An 11,359-nucleotide genomic window follows, 5' to 3' on the forward strand; every position below is an offset into this window, starting at 1 on the left:
GGCGGGGCTTTGAACAAACGCTCAAGAGGGCACAAATTATCAATAACACGTGTTGGCAACCGGTTTATGAGGTAGGTGGCAGTAACAAACGCCTCATCCCAAAATTTTAATGGCATGGATGCATGAGCTAAGAGGGAGAGCCCGGTTTCAACAATGTGACGATGTTTGCGCTCGGCCGAACCATTTTGTTGATGGGTGTGGGGGCAAGACACATGATGAGAAATGCCAAGAGATCGAAAAAATTGATTGTGAAGTTTTTGGTACTCCCCACCCCAATCGGATTGAACACATTTGATTTTAGTATCAAGGAGGCGTTCTACATGAGCTTGAAATTGCAAGAAGATACGCTGAACCTCAGTTCTATCATGCATCAAGTAAACCCAAGTAAATTTGCTGTAGTCATCGATAAAGCTTATGTAATAAGAGTACCCACCAACGGATTTTGGGGCAGGACCCCAAACATCCGAAAACAGAAGTTCTAAAGGAGATGTGGAACGATGAATAGCATTATTGTATGGAAGTTGATGACTCTTGGCTAATTGACAAGCATTACATATGGTGGGACTCGATTCCTTAGAACAAGGAAGATTATTCAATCTTAAAATAGACCTAACGACTTGGGTAGAGGGGTGGCCGAACCGAGCATGCCACTGGTCTGGGGACACCTTGACATGGAGAAGGGCTTGTTTGAAGGACTCGATGTCGGAGAGCTTGATGGGATAGAGACCGGCTTCACTTGTGCCTTCCAGAAGAATTTGCCTCGTTGCTATGTCCTTTATGAAAAAATGATGAGGATGAAATTCAAAAAAGACATGATTATCACGAGCTAATTTATGAACGGAAAGAAGATGTTTGGCAATTTCAGGAACATGAAGAACATTGTCTAGGGTTAGGGATCTAGTAGCAGTATTAATTGAACAAGAACCAATATGCAAAATGTGCAAACCTGCCCCATTGCCAACTTGGACGGTCTCACCACCATGGTACTGTTCACGGAGAGCGAGGCGATCCAAGTCACTGGTGATGTGATCGGTAGCCCCGGTGTCGATATACCAGTTAGGATCGACCTTGTAGGAAGTGGTTGTAGCAGCAGCAGCGAAGGGTTGCTCCTCCTGGTAGGATTCATCCATGCGATACCAGCATTTGACCGCGGTGTGGTTCTCTTTGACACAGATTTGGCACGGTGGGCGCTTGGGCCGGTCATAGCTTGGAGCAGATCCATGACCGCGGCCATGGAACGGTGGAGGCCCACGACCGCGCCCACGCGCAGGCGATGCACCACGACCACGTCCGCGCGGCGCGCCCCCACGACCAGCAAAATTGGTGGCGGCGCCCACGTTGAGTCGTGTCTCGGCCTGGTTCAGCGCCTGGCGAGACTCAAAGGCGAGGAGGTAGGCGTAGACGTCGTCGAGGGAGAGGGCTTCGGTCTTGGTCGTCATGGAGGTCACAAACGAATCGTAGTCCGATCCGAGACCCGCCAGGAGGTACGCGATAATTTCATCATTGCTGAGAGGAGCATCGGTAGCGGCAAGCTCATAGGTGAGCCCTTTGATCTTGCGAAAATAGTCATTGGCGGACATATCTCGCTTCTTCATGGTGGCGAGATCGATGCGAACCTGAACGGCTCGAGCGCGCACAGCAGAGGAGAACATGCGCTGCAAGGTATCCCAGGCTTCTTTGGCGGTCGTGGCAGCCATGACATCAAGGAGGAGATCCTCGGTCATGGAGGAGAGAAGACCGCTCAGAAGTTGCTGATCTTGGTCATACCACCGGTCATAAGCCGGATTGGGAACTTGCTCGGTGCCTTCAGCGTTGGACGACGCAACGAGTTTAGGTGGCGCGGTAACTGATCCATCAATGTATCCGATCAGTTTGGTACTCCTCAGATAGGGAAGAAGTTGCGCACGCCACAGCATATAGTTGGATTTGTTGAGGCGAATGGTAACGGCATGGTGGATAGGGGTCGGGGCAAAGGTAGTGGAGCTAGAGCTGGCCATGGTAGAAGAGATGGTGGAAGGGGAGGAAGAAGAAGTCGTAGACGACAGTTCGTAGAAAAAACTATGGCTCTGTTACCATGTCAATGTAAATGGCGCTGCCTGCCTTTCCATGGAGCAGGACGTCTCATATTTATAGATCAAGAATACATGACAGGTTTACATGCGGCATATAGCGCGCAAATAGGAAGGAGACACAGCTCCTAATTACAGATGATAACCTGCTAAGAATAGTTCATATGATTCTAGGAATAGATATTGCCTTCTATGTTTAACACAGCACACATCTACTAGCTGCACCTTTTGCCTGCCCATCTGTTGGATCGATCGACAGAGTGAGTGCCAAAAATCCAAATTAGCCAAGCTATGGCACAAGCCAAAGAAGTGCCACAAAATGTTCATCGGAAGCCGTTTCATCCGAAGAAAGCCACCTTGATCTTGTATCCAAGCTTCCAACAAGAGAGGGGCTGCCACTGTTGGTCCTCTACAAGAACTATTGGCTCTTGCCGGTTCATGCTGAAAAAAAATCAAGCTCCTCCAAGATAGCTTCGATGCTTTCGACGACACCATCCTCACGACGAATCCCAAGTGTGGCACCACCTGGCTGAAGGCCCTTGCGTTCACTATCGCCAACCACTCTCGGTATGACTTCTCTAACCACCCACTACTCACCAACAATCCCCATGAGATCGTACCAGTCAGATATTGTATTATGCCGTAGGAAACACCACCGGCCTTATCTGGTTTTTATACAACAATACAACTTGGAGTACAAGTTAATACAACAAGAGAATAAGATCCAATCGGATCGGATCAGCACTATATGGCAATCGAATCAGCAATATATGGTGGTTGCCGGATATGCTACAGAGTGTCGGATATTCTACCAGCGGTGTTCAACATTCCCCCTCAATCTCAGCCTACTACAACAAGGTTGAGATTGTGCCGAAGTTTGTCAATCATGGTCCAAGTGCACGGTTTGGTAAAAGCATAAGCAACCTGATCTCCAGATGAAACAAATTGTACCTCAAGAGCTCCAAGTGCTAAATTCTCTCTGACAAAATGAAAATCCACTTTGATGTGCTTGGTTCTAGCATGAAAAACTGGATTCGCTGTCAGATACGTAGCACCCAAGTTTTCACACCACAGAATTGGTGCTCGAGGTTGAGCAATGCACATCTCCTTGAGCAAAGACTGTACCCAAGCTACTTCTGCTGCACCATTGGCCAGTGCCTTATACTCAGCCTCTATGGAAGAGCGGGAAATAGTAGGTTTCTTGCGGGCACTCCAAGAGAGCATGTTTGGTCCAAAGAAGATTGCAAACCCTCCAGTTGAGCGCCTGTCATCAGAATAGCCTGCCCAGTCTGCATCTGTGAACACACTAAGAAGAGTAGAATTTGATCTACGAAACTGCAAGCCTGTTGTTAAGGTTCCCTTTACATAACGCAATATGCGCTTGACGGCCTCCCAATGAACATAAATCGGCTGAGACAGGAACTGACAAACCTTGTTGACAGCAAAAGAGATGTCCGGCCTGGTCAAGGTCAACTACTACAGTAATCCAACAGTACTCCTATACTGAAAAGCATCATCATCAGGAAGGGCATGACCACTCTCACGAGATAACTTTTCTAACACAACCATGGGAGTAGAGACCGGTTTGCAATTCTCCATATTTGTCCAGCGAAGCAAATCAAGAGCATTCTTTTTCTGAGATAACACAAGGCGCCCAGAATTATGAACGGTCTCAATGCCCAGAAAATAATGAAGAGGGCCAAGGTCCTTGACTGGAAAAGTCTCAGAAAGCTGCCGAAGGAGATTAGAGGTGGCGCAAGAGCACGAACTAGCAATGACAATGTCATCAACATAAACCATCATGTATATAGTGGCTCCACCATGACATAATATGAACAATGAGGTATCGACAGCAGATGGAACAAAGCCAAGCTGTTGAAGTTGATCACTAAGCTGAGAGTACCAGGCACAGGGCAACTGCTTGAGACCGTAGATGGCTTTGTGTAGTTTGCACACATAAGACGGATGTACGGGATCCTCAAACCCAGGTGGCCGCTGCATATATGCATTCTCATCAAGATAGCCATGAAGAAAAATATTGCTAATATCAATTTACCGGAGATTCCAATTCTTGGACAAAGCAATCGAGAGAACAAGGCGAACCGTCGCCAGTTTGACAACAGGACTAAAGGTGTCCAAGTAGTCGACTCCATACCTCTGAGTGAATCCCTTGGCAACCAGACGTGCCTTGTACTTGTCTACAGTGCCATCCGGATTTTGCTTCACTTTAAAGACCCATTTGCTCCCAATGACATTCTCACCAGGGGGCTTCAACACCAACGTCCACGTGCCATTCTGCTGGAGGGCTTTGAATTCGGTATCCATAGCACGACACAACCTATCATCTTGGAGAGCAACACAATGATAGGTGGGCTCGTCATAGAAGGCGCTCCGCCGCGGGTCATAGTGCACGGTGCCGTCAGTGAGCCGTCACGGCACCGTTATGCTGTCCCGAAGCCGAGTAACCATGGGATGCCAAGGTGGAGACGGCGGCACCATGACCACAGGCGCCGGAGCCAAAGGTGGTGGTGTTGGGCTCGCAAGCGCTGGTGACGATGGCGCATGCGCCGACGACGCTGGCTCTGATTGCAGTGACGAGGATGCACTCGCCTGTGCTGGTGACGACGGAGATGCAGCTGTCGGGTCAGGTGGTGGATAAGGAGTCGTGACATCAACACGTCCATCTGTAGGAAGACCTGAAATAGGCGATAGAGAGCTGCTCACGGCAGGATTAGTAGGCGTCAACAGAGACAAGTCATATACACGCATGCGATCATCTTGGACCTCCAGTTCGGATGAAGGAAAAATGGAGGGTGATGGCGAACCGGAGTGATGGTTAGATGAGGCAGACGTGGAGGCAAAGGGAAATATTTGTTCATCAAAGATGACATCTCAAGAGATGTATATTCGGCCGGTGGCGCGGTCAAGGCACTTGTAGCCTTTATGCATGGAGCTATATCCAAGGAAGACACATTGGCATGAGTGGAAAACAAGTTTGCGATTGTTGTAGGGGCGCAAGTTGGGCCAACAGCCACAACCAAAAGTGTGAAGAAATTTGTAGTCTGGTTCTTCTTTGAGCAAGCGTGCAAGAGGAGACAAGTTTTGAAGAACACGTGTGGGCATGCGATTTATTAAGTAACATGCAGTTAAGAATGTTTCATCCCAGAAGCCAACAGGAAGAGAATAATGTGAAAGAAGAGTAATGAATGTTTCGACAATATGTCGGTGTTTGCGCTCGGCAATACCATTCTGCTGGGAAGTATGTGGCCAGGAGACTCGATGCGTTATGCCAGTGCGCTGAAAATACTTTTGAAGGCGACGATATTCGTCTCCCCGGTCAGATTGAATGGCATGAATTTTGGCATACACTCCACATGTGTTTGGAAAAGATAAAAAGCTTTCTCTACGTTAGATTTCCTTTTCAAAAGATAAATCCAACTAAAATGAATATAATCATCAAGGAAGCTGACATAATATTTGAAACCCCCCACTGAGGCAAGAGCTGGCCCCCAAACATCTGTATGAACAAGTTCAAGAGGTGAATGGGTGACATGATTAGATTTATTGTACAACAACTGATGAACTTTAGCACGTTGACATGCATCACAAACCGAAGACTCACTAGATGGTGCACAAGCAATTTTATTGGACCTAAGAACAGACTTGACGACCTGTGTAGAGGGATGCCCTAGCCTATTGTGCCATTGGTCGAGAGACACCATGGCACTGGAAAGGCCTTGACGACACGATGATGATGGAGATGATGATTGGATGCTTGGCACAGGATAAAGACCACCTTTGCTTTTACCGTGTAGTAGGACCTTCCTCATGTTCTTGTCCTTAACAAAAAAAAAGGAGTCAGGATGGAATTCAACAAAGACGTTATTATCAGAAACAAGCTTGTGCACCGAAAGAAGATGTTTGTTGATGCGAGGAACATGCAAAACATTATTTAGATGGAGAGGTTTAGGTGAAACGGGAAGCAAAGATTGACCAACGTGCGATACAGTCAGACCTGAACCGTTGGTGACATGAACGTTGTCCTTGCCGGTGTAACGCTCATGGATGTTAAGCCTGTCAAGGTCACTCGTCAAGTGGTCCGTCGCGCCTGAGTCGGCGTACCAGTTGGTGTTGACAGTGTATCTAGTGAAAGCAGAATTCCCAACTCACTCATTGTTGTCGTCGGGCTGGTACGCATGATTGAAGCGCTGCCTGCAGTGCAGCGCATCATGCCCGGGCTTCTTGCAGACTTGGCAGTGGATCTTGGGGCCGTTATTCCTTCCACGGCCACGACCACGGCCTCATCCTTGGCCACCACGGCCACCACCATGATGTCCACCATCTTGGCGCGATGTAGAGTTGGCGAAGGAGTGGATCTCACCGGCGGAGGCATTCCGCTCAATGCGAAGTTTCGCACTAAGAAGGTAAGCATAAAAATTGTTAAGAGATACCATTTCATCATGGGTTGTGATGGATTGAACCAGCACCTCAAACTCTGGTCCAAGGCCACCGAGCATGTAGCTGAGAGTCTCCTCATCGCTCAAGGGGTTTCTGACGGAGGCTATCATGTCGGCGAACCCCTTCATCTTTTGGAAGTACTCGGCCGTCGTCATGTCCTTCTTCTTGAAGTTGGAGAGCTGGTAGCGGATCTATATGATCCGTGCCCTATTCTGCGATGAAAACATCCCATGAAGAGTGCTCCAGACGGCGTGAGATGAGGTGAGGTAGGTCATATGACCGAGGATGCTCTTAGTCATGGAGGAGAGCAAGGCACTCAATACGGTCTGGTCCTGCGTGAATCAGCACAGGTACTCTGGGTTCGGCCGCTGCATAGCGTTGTCGCCAGTGCCTTCAGTGATGAACGACGGCGGGGCGACTGTGGTGCCGGTGACGTAGCCGAACAAGCCCATCGCTTGGAGTACAGGGACGGCTTGAGTCTTCCATAGGAAGAAATTGTCCCGTGTCAGGCACACGATGATGAGATTCGCGATTGATGGCAGCGAAACGGATGCAGTGGGTGATGAAATGAGCGCACCAGTGGTGCTGTTGAGCGGTAGGGTGGAGGTGGACGCCATGGTAGATGGGATCTAGGCTCTGATACGAAGTCAAAGATTGTATTATACCGTAGGAAACACCACCAGCTTCATCTGGTTTTTATACAACAATACAACTTGGAGTACAAGTTGATACAACAAGAGAATCAGATCCAATCGGATCGGATCCGCACTATATGGCAACCGAATTAGCAATATATGGTGGTTACCGGATATGCTACAAGGTGTCAGATATTCTACAAGCACTGTTTAACAGTACCTACCCTCGAGGTTCCTATGGGCAAGGAACTAAGCTATGTCGAGACGCTCCCCTCCCCAAGGCTTCTTGCCACTCATATGCCCCTTTTACTTCTCCCCAAGTCCATATAGCCAACCAAGGTAATAAATAACAGATAGTGGGGTGATAGCGGATTGATGTCGAGGTAGCGGATTACGGATAACGGACGATATTGCAGACACTAAGTTACAATAGTGGAATTTAAAAAATACTCATAATTTTGAGGCTGGCGGGGAGCAGCCCAGCAGCTATGGCACAGGCGGCGGTCGAGCAGTCGGGGCACATGCAGCTTGGTAGGGCACGAGCAGCACCGCTGCGGTCGGGCTGAGGTGGTGGTGACGATTGCGGTCGGGGCAGGGCGGCGCTGGTAGGCCGTAGGCGGCGATCGGGGCTTGGGGCAGGGGTGGCCGGGGCGGGGGCGGCAGCCAGGGCGAGGGTGGCGGCGGCGTTGTCTGGTGTGAGGCGGTGGCCGAGCATGGTCTGGGACCTAGGTGTCTGGCGAGTGGCGGCTGGAGTGGAGGCTCGGCTGGAGAGTTGAGTTGGCCTGCTAGATTTTGCAACGCAACGTAACAGCCCGCTAAGTGATATTGCAGCTTGCAATTGTGGCCCGCTAAGTGATATTGCAGCATGTAATTGTGGCCCGCTAAATACTATTGTGGCCATTAAGTTACAAACCACTACCTCGACGCGTTAGCGGCAGAGGTTCGCTACCGCAATAGCAGGCACAATAGCGATCGCTACTAACGCTATTTGTTACCTTGTAGCCAACCATAGCTGTAGAATCGTTTACATCTGTCAGGAGCCCAAAGACGCTTTTGTCTCTCGGTGGCACTTTGGGAATAAGATTTTTCGTGGAGGACATGAGATTGACTTGGAAGCTGCACTTAACATGTTTTGTGAGGGTGCCTCACCATATGGGCCTTTCTGGGATCACTGCCTCGAGTACTGGAGAGAGAGCATTGCAAGGCCTGATAGGGTTCTTTTCCTCAAGTACGAGGAGATGATGTCAGAGCCGGTGAAGCATGGCGTCAGGCTTGCAGTGTTCCTAGGCGTCCCATTCACCGGCAAGGAAGAAGACGACAGGATTCCCGAGGAGGTGGTGAAGCTATGCAGCTTTGAGAAGCTTAGCCGTTTACAAGCCAATCAGAAAGGTTACTTTATGAGGAGGAGAAACCTAGTTGTTGACATGTCAGATTACTTTAGGAGAGGGAAGATTGGGGATTGGGTAAATTACACGAGTGAAGAGATGGGGAGAAAGTTGGACTACATCGTGAAAGAGAAACTAAGGGATCGGACCTTGTGCGCGCCAATCACGGCAGCCATATCTAATACAATTGATGCGACATTTTTATTTGCTTGAGAACAGCATCGATCTCCGATTCCACACGTTCCACTTTTGTTGTTTCAAAGGGTCTGTTTGTTTGCTTCAGGTTGTGAATTTTGGATTATGGATTGTATATTCTGTAAATAAATAATCAGATTTTAAAAGTAGATTCTGTAAATTTATATCTGGATTATGGGACAATACACAATCTATCTAAAATAAACTTCTACAATGCACAATCCAAAATCCAGAAAACAAACAGGTCCTAACAATGCTAATAGTGGGAATACTTAATCGTTAACGCAGATACCAGCCACAACCATTGACTTAACTCACACGCTACCCCTGACAGGTGACAGCCAAGCCAGTTGAAGAACTGAAAGAATCTTAGCTTGGACTATTTATTCTCGACCAGCCTGAGCAGCTCAATCCGCACATCTCCTTCTTTGGTTTTAATTAGCCCACTCGATCATCTGTTGAATCGATTGATTGCCAAAACTCCAAAGTAATCGAGCCATGGCACAAGCCAAAGAAAGTGAAACAAAGATGCCAACAGAACCAGTCATTTCATCTGAAAGCCACCTTGATCTTGTATCCAAGCTTCCAACAAGAGAGGGGCTGCCACTGTCGCTGGTCCTCTACAAGAACTATTGGCTCTTGCCGCATCATGCCGATAAAATCATGCTCCTCCAAGATAGCTTCAATGCTCGTCCCGACGACACCATCCTCGCGACGAATCCCAAGTGTGGCACCACCTGGCTGAAAGCCCTCGCGTTCACTATCACCAACCGCTCTCGGTATGACTTCTCTAACCACCCGCTACTCACCAGCCATCCCCATGAGATCATATCTTTCCTCGAGGTCCCTCTGGGCAAGGAACTAACCTATGTCGAGAAGCTCCCCTCTCCAAGGCTTCTTGCCACTCATATGCCCCTTTCGCTTCTCCCCAAGTCCGTGGCCAACCATGGCTGTAGAATTGTTTACATCTGTCGGGAGCCCAAAGACGCCTTTGTGTCAGGGTGGCACTTTGGGAATGAGATACACATAGGACGTAGCACTGACTTGGACACTGCGTTCAATATGTTTTGCGAGGGTTACTGGCCCAACGGACCTTTCTGGGATCACTGCCTCGAGTATTGGAAAGAGAGCATCGCAAGGCCTGATAGAGTTCTCTTCCTGAAGTATGAGGAGATGATGGCAGATCCTGTTAATTCTGTCAAGAGGCTTGCAACGTTCCTTGGTGACCCATTCACTGGCGATGAAGAAGAGGGTGGGGTTCCCGAGGAGGTGGTGAGGTTATGCAGTTTTAAGATGCTTAGTGAGTTGCAAACCAATATGATAGGAGAGCTTCATCGAAGGGAAAATGTTGTCTTTAAGAAATCAGCATACTTTAGGAGGGGGAAAGTGGGGGATTGGGTAAATCACATGAGTGAAGAGATGGGGAGAAAGTTGGACTACATCGTGGAAGAGAAATTCAAGGGGTCCGGCCTTCTGCTTTGATCAATCTTTATACTTTTCTTGTACTTTACTTCCTCGTATCATATGTGTCGACATCATTTTTCTTTTTCTTCTAGGTAAGAATGAAGAAATAGAAATTTCCTTAAGAAACTTGTACTTTTGAGACCGATGTATCCGCTTAGACACAGACACAGACACAGTAATTTGGTTATGTGAAATTATTGTGATTCAACTATATGCGAATAATATATGTTTGCTATTTTTTCGAAGTTAATTCCGGATTGTATCCCCCGGAATAGCTGAGCATGCTGTAATACCTCTAGTTTGTTTTGAGTGTATTTTTTCTTTTTATCATGTTTAACAATTGTTTATGATGTTTTTGAAAGAATACGAGGATTGGTTAATGTGGTCGATGTATTGTATTGAGCCTCGAGAATTGAATATATAGAGTATAGATGGCTTGTATATTAAGCAACCTTATAGGTAAGATGTAATATAATCCTATCCTACCATAACAATTGGATTTTTGTGTATTTTGTACTATATACTCTAACATCCCCCGCAGTCGCAGCGGGAGCGTCGCAGACGATGAGACTGGAGAGGAAGATGAATGACATCCTCTTACAGTCGAAACAACACGATGCAGATGTTGTGACTGGAGAAACCGACGAGTTGCTCATGCAGATGGTAGCCCTTTGTGCCGAAGTCAAGGTAGCCGAGAGTGAGGCGAGTAGCCGTGGTTGACGTAGCCGTGGTCGGGGTTGCCGTGGTCGAGGGAGCCGCACATGAAGCCACGAGCGCTAGAGGCGCCATGGAGACGGGCGCAAGGAGGCCCGAGGGAAGAAGACGGTGATGCGGACAAGGCGATCATTGAGAGGAGGTTGATGCCGAAGTCGAGGCCGTCGAGGCCGTCGAGGACGAGGTGTGCACCAGGTTTGCCAAGCCTGGGAACATGTCAGGGACGAAGGCACGCACCGGTGTTGCCAGTACTAGGCATGCGAAGGTAAGGAGCCCAACCATGCGCTAGTGTCTGAGGGACCAGTAGAGAAGGCCTCAATGGTCGTGGTGCGCAGAGCGGAGAGGAGGAGAAGGTGCTGATGCAGCCCGCAGATGCTAGAGTAGACGAAGAGGTCGAGGAGGAGATTGCGACGTTGGCAACGAGGTTGTGCTGGACGAA

At 48.4% G+C, this 11,359-nt stretch overlaps 2 protein-coding genes and 1 non-coding gene across 3 annotated transcripts; 2 read left to right on the forward strand and 1 right to left on the reverse strand.

Moving 5' to 3' along the window:
• Positions 1–1,375: 1,375 nt before the first annotated feature.
• Positions 1,376–1,514, reverse strand: LOC133891437 (small nucleolar RNA Z247). The gene has a single exon (XR_009904217.1). It is a non-coding gene; the product is annotated as a small nucleolar RNA Z247 (small nucleolar RNA).
• Positions 1,515–1,995: 481 nt separating this feature from the next.
• LOC133886442 (cytosolic sulfotransferase 16-like) lies at positions 1,996–8,760 on the forward strand. The gene is made up of 4 exons (XM_062326150.1): positions 1,996–2,034; positions 2,527–2,701; positions 7,380–7,486; positions 8,158–8,760. Exons 1-4 carry the CDS (start codon positions 1,996–1,998, stop codon positions 8,758–8,760), a joined length of 924 nt encoding a protein of 307 aa, XP_062182134.1.
• Positions 8,761–9,170: 410 nt separating this feature from the next.
• Positions 9,171–10,586, forward strand: LOC133891130 (cytosolic sulfotransferase 18-like). Its single transcript, XM_062331854.1, has one exon. The coding sequence runs from the start codon at positions 9,241–9,243 to the stop codon at positions 10,222–10,224; it is 984 nt and encodes a 327-aa protein (XP_062187838.1). The 5' UTR covers positions 9,171–9,240; the 3' UTR covers positions 10,225–10,586.
• The last annotated feature ends 773 nt before the right edge of the window (positions 10,587–11,359 follow it).

Source organism: Phragmites australis, chromosome 1 (genome assembly GCF_958298935.1).
Source record: "Phragmites australis chromosome 1, lpPhrAust1.1, whole genome shotgun sequence".
NCBI lineage: Eukaryota > Viridiplantae > Streptophyta > Magnoliopsida > Poales > Poaceae > Phragmites > Phragmites australis.